The sequence below is a fragment of the Python bivittatus genome, unplaced genomic scaffold (assembly GCF_059951505.1).
Source record: "Python bivittatus isolate LINGU-HERP-01145 unplaced genomic scaffold, Pbiv_v1 ctg000480_np1212, whole genome shotgun sequence".
NCBI classification, from domain to species: Eukaryota; Metazoa; Chordata; class Lepidosauria; order Squamata; family Pythonidae; genus Python; species Python bivittatus.
The window spans coordinates 68071735-68090133 of NW_028277075.1; the positions used below are offsets into that span (position 1 = coordinate 68071735).

The window sequence follows — 18399 nt, forward strand, 5'->3', positions numbered from 1 at the left end:
ATTTCCTCAAGCTTCAGTTCTACTCCTTCATCCTGCTCCTCATAATTTCACACTACCTAGTTGGAGAATAGTTAAAATAGGAATCAAGCAGCTCTGCCTTGGGTTTTTTTGGGGGGGGGGGGGAGTTGTTATCTGTTAGCCTTTGCTGTCTCCATTGAACTGGCATACTGTTCTTTTCAATTTATTTTGAGTGTACATAAAAGAGTCCTTTTTGTTTTCAGTATCTTTTGCCAAGCTCACCTCATTCTGAAATTTAGCTTTCTTGACACCATCTCTTCTATTCCTGGCTACCTGTAAGAACTTTTCCTTGGTGATCTGTTCTTTTTTCCCATCTGCTACATTTGCCCTTTTTTGTTCTACTTGTGATTGCTTTCTGCAGCCATGATGACTTCTGCTTTCTTCTATATTTTTCTTATTAGATTTTTTTGCAACTGTACTTTTATTATCTCCTTTTTAAAAAACTCACCCATCTTGAGGTCCTTTTCCCATTAGCTTCTTCCATCATCAAATCCTACTTATAAGGTTGAGTTTATTAAAATCTATTTTCTGAAATCCAAGATAATATTGGACTATAGTTAGTTTTAGTTTCCCTTAAAATCAAGAACTCCAACACTTTCTCCCCAAATTCCTTAACTAAAAAGTTCATGCAGTAGTGGTTAGTACCAAGTCAGGGATAGCTTATCCTCTGTACATTCTTCTGAATCAGAAAGCTGTTTGCCTGACAAGTCAGAAAATTCCTGGAAATACTACAGTTAGCAGAGTTGGTTTCCCAACTGAGATTAGGATAATTAAAGTCCCACATTACTATTCTTTCATATTTCATAGTTTGGGAAAGCATCATCCACATCTTCTCATTAGCTGGGTAGGCAACACTAATAGACAACAATAACGGCATTGCTTTTGTTTATTATTCCAGTTATTTTAACCCAGATGTTCTCTAAATTCATTTAGTTGGATTCTAATGTACAGTGCAACTCCTCCATTTCTGTTGTTTCCTTCCATATGAACAAACTATATCCTTCAACTGCTATATTCCGGTCATCAGATTCATCCCACTATGACTCTATACTTATTAAACAATATTTGCTTTCTTCTACTAAGAGTTCAAGATCTGTTATTATTCTAGGAATGAGTAAGGGCTAAAGAGTGTTGATGGCTGAACTATTATGAATGTCAGAGCCACTTCTTCATATCTGCAGCTACCAAATGCTGAGTCAGGAAGTCAGAAGAAAAGCAGCAATATTGCTTTGTCAATTGGGAACCCTAATGATCAGGAGCAGAGTTCTCCTTCAGGAAACAGCAGGGTAGGGTATTCACACAAAGGGAAGGAAGGGGATACAGGACATCATCTATAAACTTCAGTCCTCGCATGTTCTTTGGAATCCCAGTTCCTCTTCCTTTGGCCAGCTTTAAAGTAAAGAAATGAAAGAGATATATCATGACAATATATTCATGATTTTCTTTATTTGTTCATGTCTCTCTCACACACTCTGTTCTCATTTGTGCAACTCTGGGGATGAGAGGCATGGATGGTCTTCTCCTCCCTAATCTAGCTGAAAGTTTGGCTGAGAAATCCCCTCCCCGCTGGCTGCAAAAAAATCCTGGATGAAGGCAGTGGCAAATCACTTTTGTACTGCTGCCAAGAAAAGCATATGGGAGTGTCCATAAAGTCACCTGGAGTTGAACTCAATTTGAAGGAGACTTTACCTTAGCTTTTAATACACCTCTAGGCCTAAACCTATAATTTGTTATGTAATTTACCTCCCCGGTCTTTAGTGTGAAATAAGACAGAATTTTGACAAATTCTTTGCACAGATGCGGGAGGAGAAGACAGCAGAGGAAAAGGCAAAGAAAAAAATATCTATAAAGAAAATGGAAGCAGAAGTCCGAAAACAGAAACTGCTGCAAACGGTAAGCACTATGTTGACTTTCCAGTAAAATGGAACTATAGAGAAGGAGGCTACAGCTAGAATAGGCAAACTTCTAAGGAAGTTTTAATCATAATTAAGAAATAACTTTTTATTTATATGTGATCGAAAGTATCAAAGCCTCACAGATTATTTAATAGCTGCTTGCTTGCTGTTATAAAGAATATTCAAAGGGAATGAAGGATGAACAGATTGTACAAGTACTCATGTTAGTATAGCTTTTTTAATCCATTAGAATTGCTTTGTTTCTTACATTCATGTGTCCAAGAGATACTGTCATTTCCACAAGTTTGGAGATACAATAAATGTAGAATTTTCTAGTTCAGACACCAGCTTCTTTGTGTCTTGAGGAATGGTGAAAGAAATACACAATCTCTGTTTCTGATCTGACAATATATATAGGTAAGATTTGAAAAATACTATCTGTACCATCCCATTTCTAAAATAATATACTTGTTTTTAAAATACGTATTACTGCAATAAAAACTGTTTTATATAATTCTCCAGTTTTAAAATTAGCTAAGGAGTGTCTAAATACATTGGTATAGACTTCTCATCAACATAGTTCTGTGAGTATTCTTGTTTTTCCTCCTTCCTATATTTATTTATGAAAGGCATTGATTCTCTATCCTTGTTTCAGGAAGAAGGGCCAAAACTTCAAGAACGTCCAGAAAAATGGAGAACAATTGGGGAAATTAAGAAAATGCTAGAATACAATAGCACAAGACAGGAAAAGGGGTGAGAATTTTGTTTCCTAGTTACAAGGAGGAACAACTCTGAAAATTGAAACTATGGGCAGGTTAAAGTTCAAGGAATTATAGGAGATACAAAAACAATCAAAACTGAAAATTGTGAGCTACATAACCACTTCTGAAATGATGCTACTTTCTTTGAGTTATTTGTTCTTTTATATAATATCCAGCAAAACTGTTCACATTTGGGGAAAATTTGAGTTTCCAACATACTTATTTGGCAAGGATTCCACAGTGACCCCCAGGGGAACTTACTTTCAAGTAATCAGTGCACTGCAAGTGTTTGAATATTAACTCAGCTTTGCTTTTAGGCACCACAAGCAGCAAGATAAAGAGAAGCTGGTGAAAGTTCAGGAACTCACCATAGTTAAAGAAGAGGAAGAAAATCTAAAGGTGTGATAAATTATTGGAAAACCAATATAGGGAGGGGATTAACATCAAACAAGATTTTGCCAGCAAATATAAATATAAAATATTTCTAATATTTCCAGCTGCATTTCCAAAATGTATGGGTTCAGTTTCTCCCCTGCCACTCTGTTTCTGTCTGAAAGGAGTGAAGCCTTTGTATGTCACTCACTGTTCTAGATTTTTAGGGGAGAGAACAAATTGTTAATTACACATTTCATCATGTGATTTATGGAGATTGAAATTATATATATTTAAAGCAGATTATGCAGTTCTAGTTGTTTTTGCCCTAGGAATAGGAAAAAGGCAGTGGTTATCACTATAGTCTTGGCACACAAGCAGTAATTATGATAGGAGAGAATGGGGCAAATGTTGGGTTTCACTGTGTCTCTCTTCTGCCAGGTAGCAGAGCAAGGAAAAAATATCCAAGATCTCATTGGTGGATCTCCTTAATGGAGATCTAAGAAGAAAGTGCTTTTGTTGCTTCTGTGTGAAGCCACTACTGCAAAATGATTAAATTGGATGGACTTGGTAACTAAGACTCTGATCTGGTTAATAGGAAGAAAAGAATTCTGCCCCACTGGCTCAGCTGCAGCAGGACAAGACAGCTGTGCAGGTGGAAGATGTTCCTGCTGCATGTAAGTGGCTGAATATAACTGCTCAGGTGAGTAGGAACTATTTTGCAGGCTTCTCCTGCAAGATGAGAACTTGGCCAAATGACTGAGGCCTGCAGTCAGATATTTAGGTCTTTCCCCATTTGCAAATTGTCATGGCAGAAATATGACTTGACAGCCTCTTTATCTCTTCCTGATGTGTTCCCATGATATTGCCTTCAGCTTATCCCCAACCCATGAGATTGGCTTAAGCACAGTATTCATAAGCTGAATTGGTACTGAATTAGTCTTATTCAGGCACTGTCCAAAGGAAGCTTCAAGGCTGTTGGACTTTGCCACTCCCTACTTGGAAGGAAATCAGATGGCTACAATGACTTGAGACACAATCAGGATTGTAGAAGGGAGACAGCGAAACCCATGTTGCTTTGGTTTTCTACGTACCCAAGGATGGGTGGACAGCATTTTAACTCAGTGATGGGGAAAGGCCTGTAAACTGGAAGTAGAAAGCATTGACAACTCCCAAGCACTGGAATCCTTTTCTGGTTCTAAATTAGAGGGACACTTCTGCACATATATATTTGCTCTACTTTCAGATGAACAAACATCATCCAAAGTTATCTTATGTGATCACTCCCTTTCCTCTATGTTCCGTCATCATTCAGATACTCTCTGAGGAATGGTTTTGCTTCTGAAATTCCACACATTCTTTCTCCCTGAAATGTCAGTACCTTTGCATTATCAGCAGCACGTTGTTGAATGAATATCAAACATTTCCATTACAGTTAACTTTATTTTCAAACTTTGTAGTCCCCCATGCTTAACTTGGCCATCTTTGACAAAATTTCTTGAATGTCTTATTTGATTTAAATTTTACGTTAAGCACTTCCTGAAGCTACATGCATCTGCAAAATATTATCCACCTGAATGCAGTGGAGTAATCTCTGTTTGTGCTATAAGCAGTTGTGGGTTCTGAAGGTCCAGCAATATTTGTGTATGATCACAAGAGGGCATAGGAACATGATGGATGAAGCTCACTGATTGCGCTGTTGAAGGGAAAGGTTGCTGTATTCAGTATAGTTGCTCTGTAAATGAGACACAGTCTGTGATAGTGCTTTCTAATGTGCTCCCATTTCAGGTAAGCATACATGTAAACATAATTGTAATGTATGAATGAGATCTACAAGTATCTATTATGAAATATTAAATAATTTTTAAAAGCCATTTTGTTTGGAGACTAAAATACTGTATTTAAGTTGCTCTGTAATAGTCATAGCTGGATTTACTTAAATGTGTTGTCATACAAAGGACTTTAGTATTTGCAAGCTAAATATTAATCTGCCAGTTCTGTGGCAAGTGTAATGAGAAGGTGAAGGGCTGAAAGGATGGAAAATAAAAATGAGTTAGAGAATTAAAAAAAAAACCTTGGTACTCAATGCTCCACATTCAAACATTTTCATTTTAGCTAAGCTATTGCTAATCAGTACAAGATAGATTTAGAGCTTTTGAAGTACACTATCAAATGTCCAGGATCTTAGACATACATAATTTGAATTATGCCCTGATTTAAAGTCTTACAGACTTTAGACACACATTTATTATAGGTTTAAACAAAGCAAAATACTGCAATACATTACAAAAATATGTTAGCATGGCATAGTATTTAGCTAATTAAATCCCTGGCACATTTCAACAGAAATGCTTATAAAAATAATTGCTTGCCACAGCCATCTAAACCACAGAAGAGGAAATTTGAACTATCCTTTTTTTGATAAGATAAATGGCTTCTGCAAAAGTTCCCTTTCACAGTTTTTAAAATAATTATTTACTTAATTCATTCTCATGTTTGACAAATAGTGATGAACAGATATCCTAATCCTGATAACACTACATTGTTTTCAAAATTGTTTTTACTGGTATTGTATATGCATCACATTCCTTGAAATGATTTGGAATGCTATTTGTTGTTGCATCAAAATTGTTATAAGATTTTGGAAAGAATTCCTACTGTGCCACTCAGATTAGCAATAGCTGTCAGAGCCTCTATTTGTAAGATATATGCTGTATGCAGTTGGAATAGTTTCTACCACCCACAGAAAATAGAAAAATAGCTTTTGTTTTGGAACTAAAAGCTTTTTGTAAGCTCTCAAAGGTTATAAATGCCCCAAATTCTGTCAGTGATCACATGGTATATGTACATAGCTGAAACCATGAATGCTTGTGGAAGATTACTTAGCAGTTGAAATAATCTGTTGCTTTCTGTTCTCCCTCAATCTGTCTATTCAAATTAGCATCCTTCTATAGGTCTGACTTTATCAAAACCCTATGAAAATAAACATGTTTCAAGAACGGTTGCAACAGAAGCCCAGAGCAGTTTGTTTCTTAAAAATTAGAATCTGCCTACCAATATTTTGCAGCTTATAGTAGTTTTAAAAGCAAGATGGGGCTTTAGACAGGCCTGAACATTTAACTTGAATACTAATGTATCTACTGATTAACATATGACAGCCGTTATAGCTCAGATACCTAAAAAGGCTTGCAGCTGATAATAGACTTTAAGAGGTGAGCTAGTAATGATAACCAGATTCAGTTCTTGTTCCCCATCTGTTCCTTATGGTTTCTAGCATGGGCCAGTCAAAAGACTGATTAGGAATATCCATCAGGATTTTAGTAGGAAAACCTAGAACCATTATTTCAGCCATTTAAGGAGGAAGAGACGATGTTGTGATGGGTTTCTGAGTCTATGAAGTGCATTGAAGCAAGTTTAGTGCTGGTGCATTGGATAAAACAGCCAAAATGCCATTTGTTCCTTCTTAATGCAATTGTTTTATTTGGCATATTCAGACAGAAAATTTGCCTCTACCCACTCTCACCCCCTTACTTTATTTTTAGAAACTTGCATAGCTGAATCACTTGAGTTCTGTGCCTCAGTCATCTGCCTCTTTCTACCTATTTATTTTTCAGAGAGTAATCATTCTCTGTTGATTATACTGTATATTGTCGGTAAAGAGCTTCAAGTTCAGTTGCCTTTAAGTACATCTGGTGGAGAATAACAACCCTTCCATAATCTTTATGTACAATAATTTTAGCTGCTGCTTCCCTGAAAAAGTGTATACATAAATTTTGGAAAGGCAAGCAGGGTAGTCACAAAGACCCACTGTTGACAAGCTGCTGCATTTGTAACGTTAATTCATGCATTCAACCTTGCCTGTATTTTAGAAATCTTATATTGGGAGCACCAACCAAGTGAATGCCCAAGATCTGAAAGATACGAAGTCTCTCAAAGTCAGTCTGAATGACTATGGAATGGATCTGAATAGTGACGACTCCACTGATGATGAAAGCCAGCCTCGCAAACCCATCCCTTTGTGGGCCAATGGTATGTATGCATCTTTCAGAATTACATCGTACAGCATACCTGGTATCTGATGGGAATTTCTGGTGTGCTAAGAGTAAAAGAAGGGGGTGGGGGGAACCAGAGCCAGTGAAAATTCAGTAAAGAGTTAAATTATTATATGAAATAATGACACTGTTGATTGGAAAATCTGTATTTGTTCTTTTCTATAGTGCCATCCTTTTTAGATCACTTAAGAAATTTACCTTCTGTGCCTGAGTTGGAGTCACAGGCAGTCTGTGGAAGTCCAATGTGCTTCTTTGTTGTTGTTGTTTAGTCGTTAAGTCGTGTCCGACTCTTCGTGACCCCATGAACCATATTGCGCCAGGCCTTCCTGTCCTTCACTGCCTCCCTGAGTTTGCTCAGTTTCATGCTCAGTGCTTCTTTGCTGCAGGCCATTTAATTAGCACCACTGCTGGAGGGACTTCACATTCTAGTCATTTTATACGTTGTAGAAGTACTTTGGCTGGTGATGTGTTGCTGCCTCAGGAATTATTCACAATGTGAAAAATGGTTATTTCCTCAGGGCTTCAACTTAACGAAGCTGTTACATACCAATACTACAATCCTCCAGACATCAACAGGTTATTTGGTCTGATACTGAGCCCTAAGCTAGAGGATATCTTCTACAAAAGTAAGCCAAGGTATTTCAAGCGCACAAGTTCAGCTGTATGGCAGTCCCCACCTCTTCCAGGTTCCAAACCAGCACTGCGGACATCCAACAGCATGAAAAAATACTGAAACTGACTATTTCTTGTCTAGCTATATCTGTGCTAACTGCATCTGTAAATCATTTTAATATTTTATATATTGTATAATAAAGGTTGAAATGTTATATCTATCTTCAGCTTCTCAGGTAACTAGGATAATTTGCTTCATGTATTTTGTCCCAAGGGCCTCATTGTATCTTCTAGCATTTTGTACAGATGGAAAAAAAATTAACAATCATGATCTGATATATTGCTGACTCGGTCTTCTCTCATAATGCTACCCAATATAAAAGGTTCTTAACGTTGAAAACTGATTGCTACACCAATTGCAAGGGCTTCTACTAAGCCATCTTGGATTGTTTATTTCTACTTTATAATTCTATTCTGGTTTATGCATACAATACCCAATGTTTTATAATTAGATCATTGCATACAGATTCACTTCTCTAAAAAGATAAGTTTTTCTGTTATGTGACATATACAAGGCTGCACAGATTCACAATCAAATAAATAACAAAAATGTTTTACTTGTTTTCTAGAAAGACAATGAGTTCAGGGACATTTGCATTTCATGATTACAGTCCTTGCCTTGACAGAAGGGTGTAGTATAGATATTTAGTTGAAATAACCTGTATCTAATTTATGATCTTTGGAGGCCCTCTATGTTCCACTGTGCAAAGAGATTGAAAGAGTTGGAGCTTTTGCTGCTAGCATCTTAACTTGTGGAGATATAAGTCTTATTTTTTGCTCTCTGTTTTGGCAATGAAGAGTTTTGCATTCAGTGTTTTAAATATGGGGTAGCTTCTGCCCCCTGAGATTTTAATAATTATTTTGAAGTCTATTTAATGTGTTCTTTTGATTTTATTTTTGAGGAAATAAATTTTGGGGTCTTTTCATAACCAAAGAGAAGAAGGAACAATCCTTCTTGATAATTCAAAATTAAAGGTGATCCTACACCATGTAGGATTCCACAGTACCTTAGTATCTTCCCAGCAATTACACATAAAAGACATCCATATGTGACAGGTTTAATTCAGGTAGGCAAATCTTAGTTAAGAAAAGCATAGAACCAAGATATTACCAGTTTACTGTTCTACAGTAAAAAGTGAATCCTGGAGTTGACAGATTCTTGTATCCTTTTTGTTGTTATTGCAGACAGGGACAATCTGTTTAATCAGACCATCTTCATTCTTTCTGCATCTTTTAAAGAGCTTTGAAATTAATGGATTAGAGACATAAATATAAATATATATGCATGCATGTTAAATACAAATATAATATAAATATAAATGGGGTATCTGCACAAATAAAGGTGGGGAAGTAGAAGTCTTCAATTCCCTTCCATCTGCATCCTTCCCTCATTTTGTTTCTGCTTACCATGTTCCTATCTTTCCCCTCTTTTGTGCCATCACCAAATTATAGTTGGACTAGCAGAGACTGCTGTTGCATTCTAATGTGCAAAATCGGTGTGCAAGGGAAGCAGTGGCCTTGTGATACTTGAGCCAAAGCATTCCCCCCCCCCGCATCTCCATCACTTGTGATTATGAAGCAGCCTGTACTGCTAGGACAGGGAAGGGCAAGCTGTATCTGCCCCTCCCCCAGACCTACTCTTCCAGTTGCACCACCAAATTATGAGTGCATGTTTTCAGTCTAGTTTTTTTTTTAAGAATATAAGCAAAATAGGTATGTGAACTTCCAACAGGCTTAGAAACACCAAGCTGTTGTTATAAAGTTGCTGAATTAGGAACAGGAGCTGCCTGTCTATATTCATGTTACTCGATTTCTCCCAAAGGATTACTGTACTTTTGATGGTGAGCTGAAGGCTGATTAGAGATTTATGAAGTCTACATATAGAGCAGACCTATTCTTACAGCTACAGTTTTCAATAAAGTGTCGTAGGAACAAGACACGGTCTAAGGTGGAGTGATTGGGATGAAAACCTTTCTTGGAACATCAGCTTTGATTCTTTTAATCAGTCTTGCTCCACAGCTTGCCCAACTCTAGATTTCTGCTCTCAGCACATGTACCTAGAAGGTGAAAGCTATGACATTTCCACTGTCTTGGAACAAGAGCCCAAAAGGTCAACTACTCATACTAACCTTTATAACTTGTAACAGGATGGAAGTATCTTGCTTTTTCTGTTCCAATTTGGATATGCTTAGCGACAAAGCAGAAGGAAGAAAAATCTGAATCTACGTAATGATGGGAAGCTGGTTTCATAATTTTGGTGGGGAGGAAAGAGACCAAAAAAAAAAACAAATCTTGTTCAAGATTGCCTATTAGTGTCATGAGTCACCTCAAACGTCAATAAAAAACCATTCCGAGTCAGCATATTTTGTCTGCATAAATTTGAGTCTGTGGTGTAATGTAATTTATACTTTAATCTGTATTTAAGACTGCGGATGTTGATTCAAAGGATTGTCGATCTTTGTACTTTTACCAATTACATAATTTGGGGTGGGGGGGGTTGGTATCTGAGTGAAATGGTCATGGCATCTAGTACTGAATCTTCAGTTGGTACAAAACTCAGCAACCAGGTTGATCTCTGAAAGAACTCAGAGAATCCATGTAATACCTATATTAAAAGCATTGCACTTGCTACTGATTTGTTCCTGGACAAAATTCTGAGCCCTGGATTAAAATCCCATGTGGCTTGGGTTCTGGCTAATTGAGAGAATACATATGTTTCCCCATTCTTTGAGATAATCTACGATTGGTGTGGACTTGTCTCACATAGTAGAGTCAGTCTTTCCTCTAGATACCTCAGATGTCCTAATCTCTCATCTTAAAAAAAGAGGCCATTAAATCGTTTTTTAACTGGATCAAGGATTCTAAGTGTTGATTTCCACATCTCTGCATTTAACTTTGGCCTTAAGTTGTACAGGTAGTCCTCACTTAATGACAGCAATTGGGATCGGAATTTCTATCACTAAGCAATGCGGTCACAAAGTGCAATCTCAGGTGACTGTCACTTAGCAATGGCAGTTTCAGCACTTCCAGTTGCTGTTGCTAAGCAAATCCTGCACTGTCATTAAGCACAACATCAAGTAGTCACCATATGCAACCTCCTACCATCTTCCCCATTAACTTTGCTTGTCAGATGCCAGCAGTGAAGGTTGCAAATGGCAATCACGTGACTGCGGGATGCTACAATGTCCTAATTGTGAGTCGGGCGCCAAGCACCCAGATTGTGATAACATGATCATGGGAACTCTGCAGCTGTGGTAAGTATGAGGACCTGTCATAAGTTCCACTTGTTCAGCGCTGTCGTAAGCTAGAAGGTCACCAAACAAGTGGTCGATAAGCGAGGATCACCTGTATTGTAAACTGCTAAGAAACTTGGTAGTCAGCAATGTAACAAGTTCAGTCATTAAATAGAGGTTGCTGTGGCTGCTTCTGTCTGCATTTGTAGCCTCTGCTACAATATCCTATAGTTCTCTCCATTTATAATTAAAGAGAGTTTGTATTGCTACTTGAGCCTTCATGTTCTAGCATGACCGTAATTACGTTTGCCAGCTCAATGATGTGACAAATGACTAATACTGATAAAAATAAAACTATCTTATACATAATTACATGTTAAGCAATGCATACAAAGAAGGATCTGCCTCTGAAGATCTTAACCAGGTCTTCAGCTGTATTGTAAGTGTGATTTGAAATACCATATGCTTTTGCAAAAGGCAGTGTAAAGTGCAAACTTCCTTCAGAATGTACTAAAAATACAGAATAACTAACATGCTGAAAGTTAGAGAAAAACATACAGGATTATTTTCAAGTTTTACTCCAGAGACTTTGGCACTCCTCTGAAGCTTCTCATGTAATCTTTAATGAGAAAATCTGTAATAGTGAACTAGCATTTCTGAAAGAAAACATGGACATTATTACACAATTGTCCTTACAATGCACAGTTACAAGGAAGCAAAAAGAACACTTGGTCAGAGGTATATCTTGCCCATGTATATCCTGGCAAACACAATCATCCCAGGCGTTGAATTACTGGGCTTTGCTTCAAAGTGCAAAACACTCCTAGTCATTTCTAAGCTCTAAGAGATCCACATAAATCTTTTTAGAAAGTAAATATGGCAAATACCTAAAGACTTGCTTTGCTTCTGATTGGCTGAAAACAACTAGATCCTATTGCGTGGCTTTGGGTAAGGAGGAAAATGTGCCAATAATACTGGGCCCACTGGTGGATGGCTGGAAATGATCTGGTATAGTGTGAATAGGAACAACACGGCCCAGTGGGAAGAGGAGGAAGTATTGAGTAGAAATAGTGCTGGGGAAGGTGGGGACAGCTGCAGAGTAGCAGGAAGGACATAAGAAGCCTGCAAGTTGACTGTGGGCCTTCAGGAAGGGTGTGTATAAGCCACATTCTAGTTGAGACTTCTAGGTTTATTTTCAACATTTTGGTAGGTATTAGGTTGAAGAGAACAGCCTTGCATGTTGTTTTAGTGCCATAATACAGGGATAGGCAACCTAAGGCTTTTTGCAAGGGAAGAATGCTTATATAACTGAGGAGGTATCTTAGGAGAAAAAAGACATAATCAGGCATACAAAAGAAGCCCGTTGGTTTTACTAGCCTTTTGTATAATTGGTTTTCCTAGTGTAATTGCACACACACATTTTATTAATAATTTGGGTGGTTCCAAACACACCAACCATTTTCTAGTTTGCAAAATGTACTACTTTCAGTTGCACGGAGAGGATTGTATAGGATTGACTGCTTACTAGTGGGAAACAAGCAAGTGTATAGGTTTTGGTATTACAAAATTTGTATTAACTTGAAAAAAGATCTGTATTTAAATATGACTGTAAATTTAAAAGGTAAGGAATGTCACTTTTTTAATGATGAACTGCAACAAGCAACTACAACACTAGAAAAATTTACAATACATTAAAAAAAACTACATACATTATAGTGATTAAAATGAACTGAACATAACAGAAAAGAAAGGAAAAAAAACTAACACAAAAAGATCCATGTAGTCTCAATTTAATATCAATTTGGTTCGGTTCTTAAGCTGGTCATTAAATCGAGACCATAAAGAAACATACTGCTTCATCTTCTCGCTTTTGGAATATAAGACATTTTAAAAATAGCCAACAAACATGTATTAAATCTATAACATCAAGACAATATTAAGTCTTTTCCCATTATGTAGTAAAATCCTAACAAATCTAAACTCCTCATAAAATGACAAATATTTTAATTTAACATTGCATTTACCTCTTTACTCTGTTACATTTCTTTCCCAAAGTATATTAACACACGCTATAACTTGAAACCAAAACGGAGCTCTGAGTTAAATACCTCTCAGATTTCTTAAAATGGCAACACAAAAAGTCTTCTATCCGTGCTTTTTAGAACATTATTTAAGGTGTCCAGTAAAGAGGAAACAGTGTCCCATGATGAATTAACTCCATTCTTAAATCATAACGATTACATGCTATATTTTTAAAGACCTGGACCCATTGATTTTCCAAGATTCAATATTCCAGTTCTTTGTTCTGCTGTTCAGGTGTAGAACTAATGCTGGCCTTAGCCTGTTTTTCAATTCCATGTAAAACTGAGATGCTGCATCTCTTGGGGGTTCTAGGACTTCATGTACCTCTGAAGCTGCTAAAACATCAGGGCTGTATTGTTTTGTCAGTGAGTACACACAGTACATACAGACAAACACAGGTAAACACAGCCTCACGAAGACAAACAAAATGGGTGATTAAAAACAACGCACTATTCAGTATTAAATCAAGGCTAGAAGTGCCAAAACATGTATGGGCAGGAAGGCTCATGTTTGCATGTAGACAGCAAAGGAATAACATAGACTTCTGAGTCAACAGTGCAGGATGGTGTATTTGCACAAGCTCTGTTTTGTTCTTAGACTATTTAGACATTTCAGTTTAAAATTCAAACACAAAACACAAAGTGATTATGCCACATAATATAGGTTAACACAGAAGTTTAGGGGAAAATGGCATCTAATAACATGGAGAAAATAACTGCTAAATAAATAAACAATAAGTTTAAGTGCAACTCATAAAATTCAAATAAAATGGTATTGCTCAGAATAAGCTCTGTTAATAAATAATCCAAAGATAACAAATACTGATGTACCATTTGAACCACTTTCTTCTCCTTTTGCAGTGATTTTGAAATAACAATTTGGAGTGCAATTGCTTTTGAGTTTCATTGTACTCTTGAATATACATAAACGATAGTTAATAAATTACAGTGGGTATGTTCATACACATGTTAAGCCCAAACAGATAACTATGTTATTCTTAAATGGCCTAATTCATGCAAACAACATGCCAAGGGATTGTGGCTTGTTTGGCTTTGGGTTAGTTCTGGTTGTTTATAAATGATAAACCTGGTTTTAACCATTTCTTAACCTGGTTTTTGATGTTGTTTTGTGCACAGCCTCTGCTTCTATCTTATACAATGGTTTCAACTGAAATTTAACACAATACACTTACAACTGGGAAGAGTCTAGGTAGCTATTGGTTCTTTTCACTAACCTTGGAATGGGGAAGATGATATATCTAAAAATAGCATGTCTGCTGAAATACATTGCAATAGCTGCTCAGAATTATTAATCAAATGTTATTCATGGTCATAGACCTAAATTCTAATTCAAATACCAAACAAAACTAAAATATTAAAAAGTAAAATGCATAGTTGATTGCCTTCTGACATAAAAAACAATCTATCAGATGTTATTTACGCTCACAGTTTCCTTACATATGACTGAACAATATTTTGCTACCTTTTTCTAAGGTTTCTAAGAATTTATTGGCTAATAGAAAAACATTCTCTTCCATAAAACAGCTATGATTATTTACTAAGAGAGGAGATGTTAAGTTAGAGCGTCCAGATGGTACAATGGTGTCAGCAAAACATGTGATAGTGATTCAGCTCCACCCTGATTGACAGATTCAATCTTGGAACGGAAGATTACAAACTGTACCTCCTTTCCAAATTCCTCACAGTAAATCTTAAACCTGGCAAGAATGTTATAATGAGGATGCTATATAAGTATTTAAAAATAAAAAAAAGTCCTGTTCCAAAGGCCAGTGGTACAGTGGCGAGACATTCTGTTGTCCTTTTATAAGTCTAGATCTAGGATATATTGTTTAACTTCTCATAAAGCTCTCTCAGACCCTAGGGTTATCAAGGACCAAGCTGAGCATCCACAATTAGCCAAATCTGAGGCTATGCTAATCTGTCAACAAAGATTAACTGAATTAAGGATCTGTCCCTCCCAAATTAACTTTAACCAGTATTTCAGTTGGCAAATCCTCATGCAGGCCTCAATTGACTATGAGGACAAACTCTAGTCTCAGACTTGCATTTGAAATGCAGCAAGGGCTCCAAAGTATTGTTCTTAAAATTTTGAATTGAATTGAATTTTTTTTACATCTTTATAGGTACACTTTTACACACCATAAAGTAATAGGTTTACAGTACTTTGATCCTGAATAGCAGGACTGCAGACGGAACATAATTACTTAATGTTGGTTGGCATATTTAATTGCTGCATTGGAATGTTCTGAGTCTGAAGTAAAATAGTTTATTTTATTTTCTTATTAATTTGTTTGTTTTGGCTCTTTCCAAGCCCAGGAACATTGAAAAACAGTTCCTAAGTATTTAAGGGTTTTAATTTGCTCAGTCTGATTGCTGTTAATTTTCCATTTATGGAGGCCATTACCGTATCATTTTGTGAATACAGCCACTTTGTTTTACTATACTCAATTTCTATTTTTCTTCTCTACAATAAGTATCTAAGGCTCATTGACTTTGTTGAAGACCAACTTATATTCGGTAAAGGGTATGGTTGCGTTATCTGCATGAAGCGAATAGGTACTACTTGAAACTGATGAATTCACTTTTTGTTAGAATTTGAACTAAAATTCAGGATTAAATTTTAAAAGGAGGGCAGAATACAGCCTTCTTTAATTTCTCATATTATTGAAATTAGGGCTGAGAGTCATTTGCTTGTCATATATCTGATTCACTTGTATGAATTCTCATGGAGCATTATAATTAATAACATAGCAAGCCCTAAATGTGCTTATTAGTTTCCTCCACAATCTCTGCCTAGAGATTGAATCAAAAGTCACCTCAAGGTTTATTTTTCTGCCAGCTTAATTTAGGATAATAGACTGATCTTTGGCTGATCATCCTGTCAGAAAGTCTGCTAATTCATCAACCAAAACTTGTTCTTGTTCTAGCCAATCAGTGAGTTTCTCATGAATGTTTTTAGCATATTATTTACTAATAACATTTAAGAGACTGGTTGGATGTTAATTAGCTGGCTTCAATGTATTGCCTTTCTCAAATATTGAGACTGTAGTAGATCAGCACCATCTTTGGACATCCCTATAGAATGTGAAGATGGAGGTCAACAGAGGGGCCCACCACTCTGCATTAGCTTTTATTTGACAAAAATCAAATCTCCATAGCCAGCCTTCCTAATTTTTAGATGGGTTATATGTTTGGAGGTTTTCAAAGTTGAAACTGGTGACCAGGGATTTTATGGTTGATTTCTGGGGGCAACTGATGGTAATATCCAAATAAAAGGTCAAATGAATTTAATATGGCCACTTCCCAATTTTTTAGATCACCAGTACCCTCCCAATTTAAATAGTCTTCACATAATTTGGGCTCTAAGCATCAATTCCTAAATAATTGGATTTAATAATCCAAAACTTATGATCTCCATTCAAGAAACTTTAAAAGACAAGTACTATATCATTAGTCAGAGCACTAACCTAAAATCCCATAAATCTTAGTTTGACAGAGAATGTATAAAAGCCAAAGCTGAATTAGTGGCATTTCATAAGGTTTATAGGAGTGGTGTCACCATCTTTGAGCTAAATAAATTATTAGTTATAATTAGTCAACTGTCCACTTAATATAGATTTCAGCTCCCACACTGGATCAGTATGTCAAAAAATGAGGCTTTTGAAAATTATGGTCCTGATACGTCCTTTTTGTCTGTGATATACTGTACTATATTGCAACTCTCATACTTACTACTGTAATTCATATACAGGGACTTACAAATTAACAGAGGAAAAACAACAGCATGTGTGAGATGTCATTACATAAATGCCACGATCTCTGTACTTGGGTCAGACACCAGGACTCAAATACACAATGGCAGCATTTTGTGTTATGTCACAACATGAATTGGCATCAGAGTAGCTTGCTGAAATAGCTTCCTATTTCCCATAGAGGGCTGTGGCAGGAATCAACTTTTTTAGGCTTAGCCTACGTCAAGGGATTTGTACAAGAAAATAACCCACTAACACTTACCAACATCCATGTGTGTCACGCAAGACGAATAATTGACCAAATAACTATCTCAGTGCCATTGGGTTTCCCTTGCGGTAGTCGATGTTTCTCCAGTCGGAGTCCTGCTCTGGGTAACTTTGTTTGTTTGTTTGACTGTTCAGCCTTTAACTGGTGATCACATGATGCAGCATATTACTGTGGTTTAACTTATCTGAACACCTATTTTAAAGCACAGATTATGCTGTCTTAGTCTGTTAGTCACTTCATCTTGTGATGCATTTTGTACTGTTGTTTTTCTGCATTGTTGGACAAAGTTCCTCCACAGCTTAATGCGTAGTTTCAGTGAAGTCACTCCCTGTTGCAATCACACTTTAAGAACATCAGCCCTGGTATTCACTCGATAGAATTTCTACGTCTACTTCCTCTCTGAGTAACATGTTGTCAGGCTCAAAACAAGTTGTTAAATGTGTATAGTTAGGACACTGGTGTTTATTCTGAAGGATTACACCCAGATTTGCCTAGTTGATTTAAATAATTATATGATATCCTGAACTGTTATGTAATGGTATTTCTTATCCATCTTACCCACAACTCCTATGTTTCAAACTTTGAACTGTCCCTTCCTACCAACCCATTAGCTCTTCTTTTATGTTATGGGAGAGGGGGATCACGAGAGTTTTCTGCTGCCAGTTCATGGGCTAACCACATCCCATCATCTGTCCATATGGCTCAGATAAGGTAAGGGCTGAAACCAGTGAGGCTCTAACCAGCAGCTCCCAGGCCAGAAGGATCACTGTGAAAGTGTCTCCCAGTTGCCTCTTAGGGCCATCAAAAGACCAGGTAAGGATCTATTGTCTCAGAAATGTGGGAAGAAAAGGCGAGGAGTTGAAGCACTGAGGCATAAATAAATAAGACCCTGGATTTCTTGTTCTGCTGTGGAGATGAATGGACTGTCAGAGGCTTCATTCTGATCTGCGATACAGTTTGAGTCTGAGAATCTTCTGCCAGAACTAGTTGAATCCTGAGTAAGGGATTAAGCATCTCAAGAGCCATGATAAAGTGTCAGACCCTGGTGTGAAGGTTGACAGGGACTCTGTGTAGGTGTTTACTCACATACATTGTCCAGATGCTCCACGTAAGGGATCAGTCAAGATCTGTCCCCATCACTACATTGTTCATATGCATATACCAATTGAGGCTTGCAGAGAACCCTTTCTTGGTCAGTAGCAAGCTTGATAGATGCAAGCTCTACTGTAGAAGAGGGGAACATGGTTACAGTATAATGGTGGAAGTTGAAGGGT

The 18399-nt window shown here is 36.9% G+C and overlaps 1 protein-coding gene and 1 long non-coding RNA gene across 8 annotated transcripts in view; one reads left to right on the forward strand and one right to left on the reverse strand.

Moving 5' to 3' along the window:
* Positions 1–9073, forward strand: part of LOC103048679 (inner centromere protein-like) — a 27766-nt gene extending 18693 nt beyond the window's left edge. For 5 of the 7 annotated variants that reach the window (XM_007426532.4, XM_025165617.2, XM_007426531.4 and 2 more), the window contains 6 exons: positions 1816–1911; positions 2569–2666; positions 2992–3073; positions 3645–3749; positions 6916–7075; positions 7617–9073. In XM_007426532.4, coding sequence (XP_007426594.1) covers positions 1816–1911; positions 2569–2666; positions 2992–3073; positions 3645–3749; positions 6916–7075; positions 7617–7831 — 756 coding nt within the window. In that variant the 3' untranslated portion in view covers positions 7832–9073. Of the gene's footprint in view, positions 1–1815; positions 1912–2568; positions 2667–2991; positions 3074–3644; positions 3750–6915; positions 7076–7616 lie in introns of those variants that run through there. The other 2 variants (XM_025165619.2, XM_025165620.2) reach the window with 2 other exon arrangements.
* LOC148215003 (uncharacterized) lies at positions 8815–17342 on the reverse strand. The gene is made up of 2 exons (XR_015797136.1): positions 17120–17342; positions 8815–10010 (listed from the first exon to the last, which is right to left on the reverse strand). It is a non-coding gene; the product is annotated as an uncharacterized LOC148215003 (long non-coding RNA).
* Between the last annotated feature and the right edge of the window lie 1057 nt (positions 17343–18399).